The following is a 17,209-nucleotide window of genomic DNA, read 5'->3' as shown; positions in this document are numbered from 1 at the left end:
AAGCCAGAAACTCACCCTGAATTGAGCCAGGGGAAGAGAAGAACTTTGAACAAAAAAATTTGTAGAAAATTATTGGCTATGTTTCTGCTTATCATGTGGTTATGAGTATTACAATACCAATATTGAGATTATATGTGCATAAATGTTTTAAAAAACGCTGAAGATACACATAAGAATCTAACCAGTAAGCAGTTTTTAACCAATAAATGCTCAAAACGTTAGCAATGACCCTGATCAGAAACATATCAGTGATCAACACTGAGGAAATTTGAATATGGCCAAACAGGAAGCAATTACAAGGATATTACAAATCGTATTATATAAGTAAATGTCTGGAAATTTTGCACCAGCTAAAGTAGACCTTGGTAACCAGACTGAATACTCTGCAATGTCAAGTAAATTACACAATGGCATTGTAATTATGTAATTGACTCTGCTTAGTATACTTATGTCAATTTACATGGAGTCAGCCTCATCAGGAAAAACCTAATGCTTATTCACTTTTTTGACTTTTTGTATTCGCTTTGCAAAGACAATCCTAAAACAGAATGATTTACTGATTTTATCTTTTGCCCTTCTGACATTTACTTCTTTTATTTTCCAATTTGAAATGCAACCAGATGCTTCTGTGAAATAACTGAATTATGAAACAAAAACAAAACGACTTTCTCTAAATCTTCAGTCTATAGGCAATCCACAAGCAGTTACCTTGCATGTGAAACCAGAAAAATAGGGATTGCTAAACATTCTAAATTACAAACTATGTTTAAAATACTATGTAATTGAGGTCACAGTAAAAGACAAACTGTTCCTTTCTTTTAACGTCTGCCACTGAAAGTGGCTATAGAACCTTGAGGATTATTGTAACATAGCAATATTTAAGAAAATTCCAGAAGTCTTTTGAATCCATGTGTAATGGCAGTGTTGATTAAATCCTTCTAAAGAAATCTAAAAAATGTCAGCCAATGGTCATTGTCTCATTTTAGGGATAGCTGGAATGATATCATCTTCATCACAGTCTTTATCATGTAAATCTGTATGTTTCAGAAGCCTACAAAATCCCACTGAGGTTCTCTGTGCAGCCCTTCTTGAATGAGGAAACCTGTTCGCCCACAGTAGATTTTGGTTTGTGAGAACATGACTGGATTCATGGCTGTACGAGACTCCAGCCTGTGGTCAAGATTCCAGGGCTAAAAGAGGGGTGAGAAGAACTGTGGCCAACGGACACCTTACCAACGCGCAGGAAAGCACTGCTCCCTGAAGTCATGTTGGGAGACACTCGTCCTCTGAAGCACCTGATGAAACAGACGTGGCCAATAGAGCTTTTACTCAAAGTCTATGACATTTCTGAAACATTCTCTTTTTGGTCTCTTACCAAATTATCAGCATGGAAAACTGAGGCAGCTCAGATCTAAGCGTAGAAATTCGTGTGTCATTTTGCTTTCACAGTGCTCTAGACAGGTGCTCTTCCAGAAAAGTAGCCACTAGTCACAGGTGGCTGCTGATCACTCGATGTACTAAAGATGTTAACATAGTCCTGCTTTTCAAAACTTAACACAAAAATAAAAAATTTAAAATATTGTGTTAGTTTTTCATATTGATTATATATTAGAATAATAGTTTGGATATATTAAAATATACAGTTAATTTTATCAGCTTTTTTTTTTTTTTACTTTTTAAAATGTGTCTAAGAGAAAAGTTAAAATTACATACATGGTTTGCATCATTTATATTAGGTGGGACTTTTTCTAGACAATAACGTCTACAACAGTATCATTCTGATTTCTACCTTATTTATGTATTCATGGGACAAATGTACTCTTATGGTTTGAGAAAAAAGCCCCTGGGACTCCAGCTAGACTTTTTAAATGGGGGAAATAATTCCAGATTGTCCTTCTCTGTGGCAAAACAGTCTGGTTTATGCTATGTATCTGACTTATTTGAGAACAAAAATCAATAATGTAATATAATAACTGTCAGTTGTAAAATGCAAAATGTAGTTTATTGTTTGCTGAAATTCCCTTGATTATTTTGCTTTGTGACTATATTGTCAAATAAAGGAAACATTACAAAACAGTTCATCAAATTAAGGTTCTATCTGCATTAGTCTACTATTATTTAGCTAAGTACTCTTTGAGAGAGATACTATATCCCATTTTAACTAATCCCATATAAATGTGTATTGTTCTTTCAAAAATGTTAACTATGCTAACTTAAATAGCATCTCTATGAAATCTCAGGTTGAATCATTTGGATGAAATGACCAATTTTTGTGAAAGCTTGTTTTCCACTGAAATGACTATCTCAGTAATTTAGGCATTATCAGTCTTAATTTTTAACATTCAAATCAAAATCTAAAAATCCCTCTGATTTTGAGAGAATGCAATCTGCAGGTTAAAAAGAGGAAATTACACTCACACCCTCACTTACCAGGGAACGGGCATGTGCACTGGTGTAACTGAGTAAATTCTTAAACACACACTGGCCTCCTGGATCTGCAGCATTCTTCACACGAGACAATCCCCAGGTCCAACCAAGGCAGGCAGCCCTGAGGGCTGGGGTGATACAGAGCTGGGGTGACAGGGATGAGGGCTGGGGTGATACGAGGGCTGGGGTGATACGTGGGCTGGGGTGATACGTGGGCTAGGGTGACAGGGACGTGCGCTGGGGTGATACAAGGGCTGGGGTGATATGTGGGCTGGGGTGATACAGGGCTGGGGTGATACATGGGCTGGGGTGATACATGGGCTGGGGTGATACGAGGGCTGGGGTGAGAGGGACGAAGGATGGGGTGATACGAGGGCTGGGGTGATACGAGGGCTGGGGTGATACAGGGCTGGGGTGATACATGGGCTGGGGTGACAGGGACGAGGGCTGGGGTGATACGAGGGCTGGGGTGATACGACGGCTGGGGTGATACAGGGCTGGGGTGATACATGGGCTGGGGTGACAGGGACGAGGGCTGGGGTGATACGAGGGCTGGGGTGACAGGGATGTGGGCTGGGAGGGATGAAGTTTTCATCTGACTAGTACTGCCCCATTCCATTAAGATTCCTTTCCCTCTCTTCCCTTTTCTAAATATATAGGACACTTCCCATATATCACCTAACCATGTACAGAGACTTCACTGGAAGTCTCCTCGGGAAAGGACACAAGGAAATTGGTCTTTTAAAATGGAAATCTTAATCCTTAGGGAATAAGGCATTCTTAAAAGGTTAAAACTAGTGAGCCTCTTATAATACCTAAAATGGAAATTGAGAGAATAAAGAAGGAAAGAGACAGTAAAGAAGATAAATAATCTCCACTCTTTCTCAGATGCTCAGATGCTGTGCCCATACGGGCCTTCTTCTCCATGTCAGTGACCCATCAGGCCCTTATATTACGGAAGACAAGAAGTCCTACTTTATTTCCTCATGAGAACAGTAGTGAAACAAGATTTGCACTTGGAAAGCAGAACGTCTACAAGGTCTGACAGTCCCCAGAAACCAGAGTTTTAATTTAATTTTCCAACTTAATAGTTCTGAGGAAGCGCCAAAAGAATCTAAGATCTCTCTTTTTGATGAGGATTTTTATCTGATAATCATTTTTATTGTCCAAAATTTTAGCCTGAAAATATGTATTTTTTTTAAATTAAGGAAACCTACTAAAATATGCTACATAATTAAGTTGATAAAAAAAGTCCATTTAAGCTCAAACTAGAGATAAATCTGAGGTGTTTGGAATTTAACTGTGAGTTTTTATAAGGAAAAAGTGTTTACATGAAAACCAAAGAAAAATATTTTGAAAAAAATCATGGTAAAGTATTAGGTCTAATGTTACAGCTTCTCAAGAGTCTGATTTTAAATCAGTAATTTTTTTTCTTTGTTTTTGTTTATTAAAGTAAATGAAAAGTTGCATTGTCCTAAATTTCTCAACATGGAAAGTTTCAAAACTACACTGTCAATTATGAGTGCTTCCATTCCAAGCATGAGAAAAAAGTATACTAGCTTTTTTAGAAATAACTTTAGCCCATAAGCAGAATATCTAAAGAACAATCAATTGAAGGAAAAAAGACCTTTTATAAACAAAAATGTTTCCTTACTATGTGTGTGCATGCTCAGTCGTGTCCAATTCTTTGCAACCCTCTGGACTGTAGCTCTCCAGGCTCCTCTGTCCATTAGATTCTCCAGGCAAGGAACACTGGAGTGGGTTGCCATTTCCTTCTCCAGGGGGATCTTCCTGACCCAGGGATCAAACCCACATCTCCTGCATTGCAGGCTGATTCTTTACTGCTGGGCCACTGGAGAAGCCCCTTCCTTACTACAGTGAATTCAATAACGAATGATCTTACAATGGGATATTATTCTTACTCTATTCAGACATTCTGGCACCAGCCATTGGTATAGATTTTTTATAAATTTAGAACCTTGGTCAGTATAGACTTTATCCATAAAAATGTTCCTATCTTTAAAACTGTACAAGCTCCTGAATAAATTCAATTTTATTTGAAATGGCAAAGAGTCAGTCTTCATTAGTCAAAGTCCCAGTCTTTTCTTTTTTCACTACATTTCTTTTTCTCACTCCTAAGTGCTGTCCATCGTAAGGACTTCTTATTAGAGAGCAGGTGAAGGTGAGAATAAATTTCTCAGCATAAGTTTGTAAAATACTTTTTTCCAGGACTATAAAATGGCAGAATCTTGTGATACAACATTTCGGGTTATTAGTAATATGGTGTATAGAAATAAAGACAAGATAAAAAAGCATTCTCCACTCAAGGTTTAGGGGCATATGGTTTCATAGCCCTTAAAATATGCTTCAGTTTCTTAGCATTATAAGTGGTATATATGCAATTTTTTTGCACATATGATACAACTATAACCTAACCATCTTCTTATAAACAGTTTGAGCACATTACTGAAGGTACTGTAAATGTCATGGGAATACATCTTATAGCTCTACCTAGTAGTAGCTGAGCAACAGTCCAAAGGAGTTACCACTTTCTGAAGAAATCCAAAGGGTGGAGGATGGCTAGGTTTTCAAAGCAAAAACAACGTACTATTTACCTCACATGTGCACTCCTGGTCCCTGAAAGTGTACGTTTTTATATGTTGTGTTTACTTGCAATTTCAAATTTAATTCATCGGTATCTGATATCCATTACGTACCATAGGAGACACTATTTTTTCATAAAGCAGTCACATGCATTGAAGTTAGGGTGACCAGCTGATACACATGTATTTTTTGCCTCAGAAACAGAATCACACTATAGTGCGCATCACGCTTCCACCTTCCTTGCTGGAGGACAAAACGCACAAAGTGCCCGGGTTTGGCTCCCACACGGGAGAAAGCCGCTTAGTCCTCTGGCAGGACCGCGTCACCCTGCTGAGCTCCGACCTCCAGCGCAGGGTCCTCCTCTGCTCCTCCAGGGGCTGCCGCGGCTCCAGCGGTCCCCCGCGTCTCCCCCGCCGGGCGCCCCTCCGTCTCCGGGCCGGCCCCCTCCATCTCCTCCTCTGACGCCTCGGGCTCCACCCTGGGGGCCTCGGCGGCGTCACCATCGGCACCGCTGACCTCCTCTCCCGCCTGCACCTCCGGCAGCTCTGCCCTGGCCCCCTCGGCTGCCCCCGGGGCCCCCTCGCCCCCCGGGACGACGCAGTCGCCGGCCTGAGGTGGAGACGGCTCCCGGCTGGCCCGGCCCTCCTGGACGCCGCTGTGGCTGCTGCTGGCGCTGCCGAGTCTGGAGGAGGCCACCACGGCCTTGACCGCCGCCTGGGGAGACAGAGGGGTCAGGGGTTACTCCAGTGAAAATCCCAGCCTGGAGGAGGCCACTGCGGCCTTGACCGCCACCTGGGGGAGACAGAAAGGGTCAGGGGTTACTGCACCGAAAATCCCCGCCTGCAGGAGGCCACTGTGGCCTTGACCGCCGCCTGGGGAGACAGCAAGGGTCAGCTGTTACTCCAGAGAAAGTCCCAGCCTGGAGGAGGCCACCAGGGCCTTCACCGCCGCCTGGGGAGACAGAAAGGGTCAGGTGCTACTTCCACTGAAAATCCCAAATCGGAGCTCGATCTCAATCTTGCATATCGGGAGTGTTATTCTGTTAGTATTTAGTCTTGGAAAGTATATGATTCCAAGATTGTCTAATGAAAAGTTGTTGGAAGAATGAACAGCAAAATCTGTTTAATCTCAAATTAGTGTATTTAGTCATCTGGACAAAAGCCTAAATAAATGCGTTTTCCCACGGATTGCCAATATTCAAAAATGTTAGTTGTGTTTCCCAAAGTATGGGACTCGAGTCCCACGGATGTGGACAGGTATTATCAAGATAAGAGAGTTCCATGGTCAAATTTGTTTGAGAAATTCTGGGTTAGGTCAAGGGTATTTAATCTAGGGTATTTCAAATTAATCTGATCATGGAACCCTTCAGGTTTATTTAGTTTGTATCAACCAGTAAGCCACTGCTGAATAGAACACTGTTTTTGACCCCCAGCTGTCCTCTGAGATTTCCTGTATGTATGCTGCTGCTGCTGCTAAGTCGCTTCAGTCGTGTCCGACTCTGTGCGACCCCATAGGTGGCAGCCCACCAGGCTCCTTCGTCCCTGGGATTCTCCAGGCAAGAATATTGGAGTGGGTTGCCATTTCCTTCTCCAATGCGTGAAAGTGAAAAGTGAAAGTGAAGTCGCTCAGTCGTGTCTGACTCTTCGCGACCCCATGGGCTGTAGCCTACCAGGCTCCTCCGTCCATGGGGTTTCCCAGGCATGAGTACTGGAGTGGGGTGCCATTGCCTACTCCTGTATGTATAGCTAGTCCTAAATACTATTATGTAAGAGAAAAACACTTCTTCTCTATTCCATATATGTTCTATAAAAAGAGATACAATTTGATGGATAATTTTCCTATCACTTGAATTATTTTCATTTTTACCAAGTATAATTATTTGCCTATATTATAAAATACAGCTTGAAAAAATTGTTTCCCAATTTTTGCGTATTCAGAAAGAAGAGGACTTTCTTAATAAACATTAGTTTCCTGAACAACACTTTCAAGCAGTTCAGCTTTAATTAAATGGGAAGCAATGACAGTGTATTTATTTGGTGGGTGGATCTCAACATCCCACACATTCCCTTCACTGACAATCAGCCCTGGGCTCCCTGGCGGTCAGTGGTTCACTAAGAGTCCTGCAAGCTGCCTGGTGCCATTGCCCCCTCCCCCCAAACTCCCCAAACAGAAAAAGAAAACCCACACTGAATTCTTACAAGAGGATAACAGAACTATGGTTGGATTTATACCGTCACTGTTGGGATTTCAAAGCAGGATTTTCCCAAGTACCACAGGAGACAAATAACAGTATTAGATAAACAATAGCAGAATTATCTTTGATTAGCAAGATATGAGAGGAATCTTTTTTAAAAATAAAACAAAATAAATGCCATCTAACCTTCAGCTTGCGCCGGGCATTGAATTCTTGGAGCTTCTTTTGAGCCGTATCCATGTGTACAAAATTGGCTGCTTTACCTGTGACCCACGGGTGCTCGAGAGCTTGAAAGGTAGTCAGCCTTTTCTTAGGATCCAACACAATTAATTTTCTGACCTGAAATGATAAAGAATCATTGACTTCTTAGGGAGATTTTCATGGTTACCTGGGCTTGCCCCTCAGCTGTGAACTTCTAGGTCTAATTTAATTTTCTTGGCAGTACACTAAATATACATTATTAGTCTATCTCCTTGGCAGTCCACTAAATATACATTAAACAACCTTTTTACGTCCCGAGGGGTCACTGTGGGGATGTCTTCAGGCAGCAGTAGCTGAGGAGTCTGAAAAGAGATCGGTGTGTGCGAACCGAGAGCCCAAACTGGCAGACAGATGCCCGCAGATCAGAGAAACAAGGCTTGCCTTGCCCGTGAACTGCAAGTACTTTGAGTGGGAACCAGCATCTGGATAATTCTAGGTTGCAACTTCATATCACTTAGAATTCAGAACTTAAAGTGCATTTCAGGGGAGATGGATCATTCCTGCAGCCCTCATTCCTTCTGTGGGGATCGGAGGGCAAACAAAGGGGGCAGGGTCACAGCCTTTATGATCGCACCGCGATCCTCTCATGGAGTCAACAGTGCTCTCTAATCCCTGGAGGGTGAGTTCAGTCCAGTCGCTCAGTCGTGTCCGATTCTTTGCGACCCCATGGACTGCAGCACGCCAGGCCTCCCTGTCCATCACCAACTCCCGGAGTTTACCCAAACTCATGTCCATTGTGGCGGTGATGCCATCCAACCATCTCATTCTCTGTTGTCCCCTTCTCCTCCCGCTTTCACTCTTTCCCAGCATCTGGGTCTTTTCCAATGAGTCGGCTCTTTGCATCAGGTGGCCAAAGTATTGGAGTTTCAGCTTCAGCATCAGTCCTTCCAATGAATATTCAGGATTGATCTTTAGGATGGACTGGTTGGATCTCCTTGCAGTCCAACCGACTCTCAAGAGTCTTCTCCAACACCACAGTTCAAAAGCATCAATTCTTCAACGCTCAGCTTTCTTTACGGTCCAACTCTCACATCCATACATGACTACTGGAAAAACCATAGCCTTGACTAGATGGACCTTTGCTGGAAAAGTAATGTCTCTGCTTTTTAATATGCTGTCTAGGTTGGTCATAACTTTCCTTCCAAGGAGTAAGCGTCTTTTAATTTCATGGTTGCAGTCACCATCTGCAGTGATTTTGGAGCCCCAAAAAATAAAGTCAGCCACTGTTTCCCCATCTGTTTGCCATGAAGTGATGGGACCAGATGCCATGATCTTAGTTTTCTGACTATTGAGCTTTAAGCCAACTTTTTCACTCTCCTCTTTCACTTTCATCAAGAGGCTCTTTAGTTCTTCACTTTCTGCCATAAGGGTGGTGTCATCTGCTTATCTGAGGTTATTGATATTTTCCCAGCAATCTTGATTCCAGCTTGTGCTTATTCCAGCCCAGCGTTTCTCATGATGTACTCTGCATATAAGTTAAATAAGCAGGGTGACAATATACAGCCTTGACATACTCCTTTTCCTATTTGGAACCAGTCTGTTGTTCTGTGCCCAGTTCTAACTGTTGCTTCCTGACCTGCATACAGATTTCTCAAGAGGTGGGTCAGGTGGTCTGGTATTCCCATCCTTTCAGAATTTTCCACAGTTTATTGTGATCCACACAGTCAAAGGCTTTGGCATAGTCAATAAAGCAGAAATAGATGTTTTTCTAGAACTCTCTTGCTTTTTCGATGATCCAGCAGATATTGGCAATTTGATCTTCCCATCAGGAAGCTTTCATAAGCCCCTTATACCTTGAGGATACTTGAAGGAATATGCCAAGATTTGGGGTAAAAGCCTACTTAGAATCAAAGCAAAGGTGTCAGTAGTTTGGGGATATGGTTTGTTTAAAAGGACTGAATTCAAGTGAATCGTAGCCCATTCTGGGAGGTTTACCCCTGGTGGTGAGCATGAGCAGACAATGAATTGCCAGGAAGTTCAACAACCGAAACAATCCCCAGCCCTGGGCTCAGAGGGGTGACCTGGGATGAGGCAGAGACTACCTGGAGTCAGGAAGCATGCTTAAGCCCTAACTTGTTCAAAGCCTCTAACTACTTCTGTGACCTCAAAGACCCACGTGTGTCTGACCTCAGACACCCGCCCGCCCCTACTGAGTGACTATGGACACCCTCCTGGGCCTTCTTCTTACATGACCTAATTTCCACCCTAATTTCCTTGTAAATACATTCTTACAGGCATGCAACATTTTAAAAAAGTTTATGTAATCCTATCTATATCCTTATCAATTAGTAACTTTAGCTCCAATTCATGAATGAGGGATGGAAGGAAACTCAAAGATTTAGTGATTCGTGTAACATAAAACAACATGTAACTGGTGGGGGCTATACTCATACTAGGGTTTGTCTTGTCTTAGAATTTGTCTTGTGGCCACAATACCACAGTGCCTTCAAGGTAGACAAGCTTTCTGAGTTTCAGTCTGCCGGTGTAAAATGAGGGACTTTGGATGATTTAAGGCATAAGATCTTTTCTAACTCTAAAAATCCAAAAACTGAACACAGGCTAACAAAATTAAGAAGCTAGTCAAATGAAGAATGAATATCTGGTTCTCCTTTCACTTTCTGTTTTGTAGCATTTGCAAAGAAATGTATGTGGGGTAGAGACACTGCATTTGAAAAGGGTAGAGACTTAAGACGGAGAAGGCAATGGCACCCCACTCCAGTACTCTTGCCTGGAAAATCCCATGGATGGAGGAGCCTGGTGAGCTGAAGTCCATGGGGTGGAGAAGAGTCGGACACAACTGAGCGACTTCACTTTCACTTTTCACTTTCATGCATTGGAGAAGGAAATGGCAACCCACTCCAGTGTTCTTGCCTGGAGAATCCCAGGGATGGCGGAGCCTGGTGGGCTGCCGTCTATGGGGTCGCACAGAGTCGGACACGACTGAAGCGACTTAGCAGAGACTTGAGACCGTTTAGGCTTAAAGTCAGCGAGGAGGTGGAGGGAGATGAAGAATAATTAAGAAGAATGCACAGCAGTAACAGATTTGATGGTGGTCAGAGCTATCATCTGTTGGATACATACACTAATAATTTCATGTAAGTGATACCTAATCCTTAAAACATCCTTGACAATTAGATACTTCACGCTCATTTTGTAATCATCTGTTTCCTCTTCTTTATCATCACCATCCTCTTCTGCATGAAAATACAAAGAATTTATTGAAAGCCAATCTGCACCAAAAGTTTATATATGTCATCATTAATCTTCACCCTTGGAGACACTGATACACTGAGTTTTCAAGAAAGTTGCTGAAGATCAGAGAGACTCAGTGACCTCGTCAGGATTCAGACCCAAAGATCCGCCATTATGCTACAGCTCCACTTACAGAACAGCTCCCCACACACCAAGACAGAACAGATGCAGGTTTTGCTAATAAGTATTTCATTTAGAGGCTCAAAGATTCCTTTAGTTCTGAAGTTATGTAAATATTTTAACCAACAGGAGGTATAGCTGAATGAAGGAGCATCACAGCTAACCCTCTTATCCATTTAACTTTCTATCAGAGATAAAAAGAGACAGAAGGGGGGCTAACTAATGGGATTATTGTTGAGTTAGTTGGTGATGGTTACTTAGTATGTATCATATCCCTTAATTCTTCCAAAGACCTAGAGACAAGTACCAGTACCATCCAGAGAAGAGAACCAAAGCACAGACAGGTCAGGTTAGCACAAGGTCACACCTGCCAACTATTAGAAGGGGGGGGCCCTTGAGCCCAAGCATGTCTGACTGTTAAGAATCCTCGGTCCATCTCCTGACCGATGGGTTCATTCAAGGAACATTTACTGAGCCTGTACTTCGTGTCCACATGGTGCTAAGATCTGGGCCCACCTGCTTCATCTTCTGCTAGAGCCTGCAAGCTCATTAAGGAACACCTCTGAGCACATCACACGGAAACGACGCTCATCGTGAGAAAGGAAGCCCGCGGCAGAGGATCAAGTGGCAGGAGGAATGAACCAACTGTGAGGAGAACGGCGCGCCCCCCGAAGACCAGGCCTCCTAGAGAAGGCCATGGCAGCCAGGGCTCGAAGCCGAGTCACCTGTGACCCCCGGAGGGGCGGGGTTCGCGAGGGACACGCGACCCACGGCGGATCCGTGTGCTGCACGGAGGAAAGCCACACGGCACTGCAAAGCCGTCATCCTTCAATTAAACCCCACTAAAACAGATGAGCTTCCCGTGTGAAGAGGTCTGTGCGTGTGTGGTGGAGAGGAAGGAGCAGGGAGGACAAGGAGCATCACGGAGCAGACGGAGGAGCGGCGGCCACGCCGAGTCACACTCACACGGGTCGGGGGTCCGCGCGCCGCGGAGCGGAGGGGACGCTCCCGAGTGAGGCCGCCCCCCGGTCCCGCGCGGGTGCGCACTGGAGACGCGCAGAGGAGGCACGGAGAGCAGGTGAGAGGCCGCGGCCGCGGACCGGGAAGAGGGAGGGGGGCTTGGCCAGGCGTCTCGGTGGAGGGGACAGACCAGCGGACACGGAGACGCTCAGGAGAGGGGGCGCGAGGGGGCAGGTGGGCGACATGTCCGTATCGCGCAGGCTGCGTGTCTTCAGACCGTCCTGGAAAGGCCATGACCTTAGGAAACCTGTTTTCACAGCACACAGATGGTAAGGAGGGAAAAGAGTCCTGAAGAAGGGGTCCGGAAGTCTGGACCCTTACTTTCTAGCAATGCCTTTCTGCTGGGAAGCTGTGCTTCACTTCTCTGCACTTGAGCAAACTCATTCTTAAAATTCAGGGAAGATTAAATGAGTCCTGAGATCCTTGGAGATCTAACCTTCTATGATTCAGAAGTCAGTTTTTCATTATTTCGGTGTGGTTTCTCTCTAGAACAGGGGTCCCCAATCTCCGGGCTGTAGACTGGTACTTCCTGTCTTATCAGTGGCAGTTTTAGATTATAAATAAAGTGCAAAATAAATGTGATCTGCTTGAATCATCCTGAAACTAGCCTCCCTACCCCCGGTCCATGGAAAAATTTTCTTCCATAAAGTTGGTTCTTGGTGCCAAAAAGATTGAGGACAACAGCTCTAAAGAATTGATGGTAAAAGCTTCAATTGCACCCCAGTATCTTCTTTATTTTAGAACAGGTGGGCCATCACCCCAGAGGATAGGCCAGCACCCCACCTGTCCTGAACGCAGATAAACTCCAGTATCACCGAAAGTGAGAAGTCAGTGAAACAAACAAAAAACCAAACAAAACACACAAGGTGACTCATCTATGATAGTCCTGAGGGACAGGACTTGTATTACTATCAGGATATTTTAATAAGTTTGAACATTTCAAGAAATAATGTTGCTTTATTCAAAGTATAACTAATCTTAGTGACAGCAAGCCATTTTAAAAAAGAATTCATCTGTGTATATGTTTGGAGTCACCCAGCACAGCTGTCTTCATAGCTTCATAGCTTACAGGTTCTATATTACACTGACTAGATGACAAAAACTCATTAATTAATAAGAAGTAATTTGTGATAATTCAGCTAGAGATGAATCAAACATATCTTTTTTTCATTATCTATAAGGAAAATTAGTGTGCATTGTTTTATTAAAAATACTTTATAATTAAAAAGAAATAAGCTACTAAGAGGGATTAATTTTTAAAAATGGCACTGCTCATTAATTAGTTAAAAAAATGAATGTAAGGGATTTTATTTCATTTTGTTTCAGTCACACTTACCAAATCCTTGGCATTCAGAGATACTTCATCCCACCAGGGGGAGATAAAGTAATATTCACAATTCAGAATTCTCCTGAACATGAATTGATCACCTCTCTCATCATAGAATGGTTCAAATCCACAAAGTCTAGAAGGACAAAACATACAAGATAAAATGCCTTTAAAAGCCTAAGTGTATGTCACCAATTTTTTGCAGAAATTCAATACTGTCCTTTTTCACAGCTTCCTGTGATGAATGTACATCTGCTAAGCTTAAGTGTGTGATTGTCTTGTTACAGTTCATTTATGATTATATAAATATACAATCATGTCTTCAGGGAAGTAAAAATAGATACAAAATTAATTTAAGATTTCTACAAAAAGTTATAATCGTATTAATAATTATGACACAAAGCAACAATAATATTATAACAGCTAACACTATTACAAACATTGAGCTATAGTGCTATTTCCACGTGTTTTTTTCCACCAGGAATTGAGAAGACAGATTGGAGTTCCAATTTATCATAAAATGGAAAAGTTAGGATTTTGAGAATAAAAAGGTTAAAAGGTGCAAAGAAAAGTTGTTAGTCGTTTTTGTTCAGTCCTTTTCACTGAATTCTTACATAGAGATGAAAAAAGTATTGGGTTTCCATCCCATTCCAGTTTGGGCCTCAGAGAGAACACAGGCAGGAGCCTACACGGCCGCGGGGACAGCCTTCTGAACTGACTGCAGCCGGTGAGCAGCCCAGAGCGACCGCGGGGACAGCCTTCTGAACTGACTGCAGCCGGTGAGCAGCCCAGAGCGACCGCGGCCAGGCATGCGGCTCTGCTTCTGCACATCGCAAACACATCTCACCACGATCACATAAAAATGGGGGAGAAAACAAACAGAACCACCCTTGGCATAAAAAAAGAGAGACAGGAAAAGTGAGCTGCTGGTGCGACCACCAAGCCTCCAATGGTTACAGGTGGGGGTAGGTTCTAAATCACTAAAGACCAAAAGGGAACTGTAAAAAAAAAAAAAAGTCCTTGCCAGAGCGTGTGTTTCACATGACAAAGAATGAAGGAAAAATAATGAACACATTAAGAAACATTTCCCCAAGTTCTTCCATCAAACTGGCCCGGCGGCTGCAGAGCGTGAAACAGTCCAGCGGATCCTGATGCAGCAGGTGTTGAAGAGGAAGCAGTTTCTCCTGCTCTTTGGCTCAGGGACCATCCTGCTCGACAGTCTTGGTTTCTTTCAAATACTGCAAAGCCAGCCGGGTAAAGGCGAGGCTCAGGAACACTGCGGGTCTCCCGGGAAGACGCGGCTCCAGCAGGCGAGGAGGGCGGCACAGGGACACACCGCGCCCGCAGCCCGGCCTCCTGCGGACAGACACGGCCGCTGCCCGGGAGTCCCGGGAAACCCGCCAACCGTCCCGGCTTCATTTAGGAAACTCTCACGTTCCCTCTTCCGGAAATCTAGAGGGAAAAATGGCAGCTCTGCAAGTGCGGTACTCAGACGCCTTCCTGTCATCCCGCACACGTCAGCACATCTGTGCACCGTGACAGAGTAAACAGTTCAGGTTGTCAGCCTGAAAGGTGGAGCCGGGAGGAGCAGCCCCAGAGCAGCGGGCGAGGGACACGCAGCGAGAAACCCGGACGCTGCCAGGGACGGCGCAGGAGCCGCTGGGCCGTGAGGCCTGAAGGCGACTGTGTTAGCAGGGTGGTCCGAGGCACTGGGCAGGACACAGTGCTGAAAGCTGAAGGAGAGAATCTGAATCTCTGATGTTATCTGATTCTGACCTGAAAACTACAGCAACTACACACTGCTTTTGTCTGTAGGGATAAAGGGCTTAGGTTTAGAAGGTAGAAGGAGCAAAGTTCTTCTGAGAAACAACAGAATGGCCTTCATTTCCAAGCTACTGTCATCCTTAGAGATAGCACAGTCATAGCACAAAATAGCTGGGTAGAACTTTTAATAATAATAAAGGAGGTATATAAACCCAACGGCACAATCCACTGGAGAAAATGTTCCAATGAGCCTTGCCCAGTGGACTTCATCAATCATTAATGGACTACAGCTTAAGTAAAAAGTCCCTAGGCTTAGGAGCTGAGAGAAGTCGGACCAGAACTAAAGAATATTAGTTGTGAGTGGCACTGTTAGCTGCTACCATTTACTCAGCCAGCAACTGTCAACTAATGGGCTTAGGTGAACTATGGGAAAGAAACCTGAGAGATTTTTAAAATTATTTTCAGGGTTATAATAAGATGTTTCTCCAATGGTCGCATTTTTTTCTCTTCACTTTCCCATGTTGATGACACGGGAGTTTTCACTCATTCCATATTTCAGGTTTCCAGGGCAAATATGATTAAATTTCCTACCTCGATCTCTCTATTACATATCCTTAATTCTTCAACCCCTTTCATTACATTTCAGTAAGAAACTCTAATTGGGTGGGCACGTTTACATTTTACGGGCAAATATGAAGCAATATTTGTACTGAACATCTCTAAGCATGATATGTCACCCACACAATTCAGGAGACAACCTTCTTCCACAGCACAATAGTGATCTTAAATGTAAGCTGAAGGAATTGTGTGACGTGACCTTATGAATCATTATTAATGAATTAAGCACTAAGTGTGGCAAACAAATTACCTAAAAGTTAGCACTTTCATAAGAAAAAACATAGTTCCCTCGCTCTCTAAATTCTTTTCATCCTTTAATATATCCTGGAAACAAAGGGCAGTGATCGCTAAAAATACCTTTTGACATTACATAACAGCAGATGGCTACTTTATGGTAAGCTTCTTAACCTCTTTATGGTTGCTAATTAACAATATATAAACCCAGGTGAACTCAAGAGTTTGCTAACTTGCTTGGAAGTCTACCCTGGTTATGCTCTTCCTAGCCCATACTACCTAGACACCGCACTTTCTAAAATCACTATTGAATTAACCAAACCAAACCTCTTCCTACTATGGACTGAACTGTGTTCTCCCCAGATCAGTACGTCGAGGCCCTAAGCCCCGTGTGCTGGCATCTGGAGACGAGGGCTCTGGCAGTTGAGAGAGATCTACGAGGCCATGAGGGTGGGACCTCGTGCTGTGATCAGTGCTCTCACAAGAAGAGGGACCACAGGGCTTGCTTCCTCTTCCTGCCTTGGGAGGATACAGGGGGAAGGCAGCTGTCTGGAGCCAGGAAGACCGCTCTCACCAGGACCTGAGCTACTAGCACCTTTGATCTCCAGAACTCCAGGACTCCATTTCTGTAGTTCTGTAGCATCCAGTCTGTGTGTTTTGTTATAGAAGCCTGAGCTGCCTAATTCACTTTCTTCCATACCCTTCAAAATGTCTTTACAGATTTGAAAAATACAGGTTCCAACAATTAACTTGGGCTTCCCAGGTGGTGCAGTAGTAAAGAATCCACCTGTCAATGCAAGAGACGCAAGAGATGGGGGTTCGATCCCTGGGTTGGGCAGATCCCCTGGAGAAGGAAAGGGCAACCCACTCCAGTATTCTTGCCTGGAGAATCCCACAGACAGAGGAGCCTGGTGGGCTACAGTCCATGGGGTCACACAGAATCAGACACGACAGAGCACACGACACACACACAACAATTAACTCGGCGGTATCCTCTGACAACCAAATCCACTTGTTTTGATTTAAGCTTTGGAGCTCAGTGAGGTCTCGCTTTTGCAGCTGTTCTACAGGCAACCTTCCTCTCCAGACACTCGCCCATCACTCTAGACTATTTCCTTCATATTTGTCTGCAATTTCATCATCTCTTCGGCAGACTGAAACCCCTTGTTTATTAGTAGACAGGAGCTTAGAAATGGAGCTGGAGATACCAGAGAGTGAAAGATTTAGCCTATTTTTTTTTCTACCAGAGAGAAGTTTTCTCTGAATTCAGGGTATTATACTAAAGGTCCTTGAGAACTTAACACATATAGGAAATAAAATTGATAGCCTTTAAAAATGCCTTTAAAACATTCCTGATAAGACATATATCAGTTTGGGATTGCTTCAGA

The 17,209-nt window shown here is 43.6% G+C and overlaps 3 protein-coding genes and 1 long non-coding RNA gene across 14 annotated transcripts in view; 1 reads left to right on the top strand and 3 right to left on the bottom strand.

Moving 5' to 3' along the window:
- STARD4 (StAR related lipid transfer domain containing 4) overlaps window positions 1-2,086 on the top strand; it is a 33,135-nt gene extending 31,049 nt beyond the window's left edge. For 6 of the 7 annotated variants that reach the window (XR_014056996.1, XR_014056994.1, XM_081501533.1 and 3 more), the window contains one exon: window positions 1,048-2,086. Coding sequence is in view for 2 of the 7 variants with exons in the window: in XM_081501533.1 (XP_081357659.1) it covers window positions 1,048-1,068 (21 nt within the window). In the remaining 5 variants the exon portion in view is untranslated. The remainder of the gene's footprint in view (window positions 1-1,047) is intronic. The other variant, XR_014056995.1, reaches the window with a different exon arrangement.
- Window positions 561-4,207, bottom strand: LOC145510411 (uncharacterized). The gene is made up of 4 exons (XR_014056998.1): window positions 4,082-4,207; window positions 2,431-2,571; window positions 1,376-1,550; window positions 561-1,295 (listed from the first exon to the last, which is right to left on the bottom strand). It is a non-coding gene; the product is annotated as an uncharacterized LOC145510411 (long non-coding RNA).
- Window positions 4,208-5,189: 982 nt separating this feature from the next.
- Window positions 5,190-17,209, bottom strand: part of CAMK4 (calcium/calmodulin dependent protein kinase IV) — a 227,221-nt gene continuing 215,201 nt past the window's right edge. For all 5 annotated transcript variants that reach the window (XM_081501518.1, XM_081501519.1, XM_081501521.1 and 2 more), the window contains 3 exons: window positions 13,215-13,341; window positions 7,412-7,564; window positions 5,190-5,745 (listed from right to left, as the gene is read on the bottom strand). In XM_081501518.1, coding sequence (XP_081357644.1) covers window positions 5,332-5,745; window positions 7,412-7,564; window positions 13,215-13,341 — 694 coding nt within the window. In that variant the 3' untranslated portion in view covers window positions 5,190-5,331. The remainder of the gene's footprint in view (window positions 5,746-7,411; window positions 7,565-13,214; window positions 13,342-17,209) is intronic.
- Window positions 10,215-12,119, bottom strand: LOC145510409 (uncharacterized). The gene is made up of 2 exons (XM_081501538.1): window positions 11,825-12,119; window positions 10,215-10,680 (listed from the first exon to the last, which is right to left on the bottom strand). Exons 1-2 carry the CDS (start codon window positions 12,110-12,112, stop codon window positions 10,633-10,635), a joined length of 336 nt encoding a protein of 111 aa, XP_081357664.1. The 5' UTR covers window positions 12,113-12,119; the 3' UTR covers window positions 10,215-10,632.

This window comes from Giraffa tippelskirchi, chromosome 6, assembly GCF_054371585.1.
Source record: "Giraffa tippelskirchi isolate mGirTip1 chromosome 6, T2T-mGirTip1v1.2.pri, whole genome shotgun sequence".
NCBI lineage: Eukaryota > Metazoa > Chordata > Mammalia > Artiodactyla > Giraffidae > Giraffa > Giraffa tippelskirchi.
This window is presented reverse-complemented; position numbering and strand designations above follow the sequence as displayed.

Coding starts and splice junctions, on each gene's coding strand:
- LOC145510409 (XM_081501538.1), bottom strand. CDS start 12,112: ATGGCCTTTCCAGGACGGTCTGAAGACACGCAGCCTGCGCGATACGGA. Junction 10,681..11,824: donor CGCGCGGACCCCCGACCCGT/GTGAGTGTGACT, acceptor ATTTTCATGCAG/AAGAGGATGGTGATGATAAA.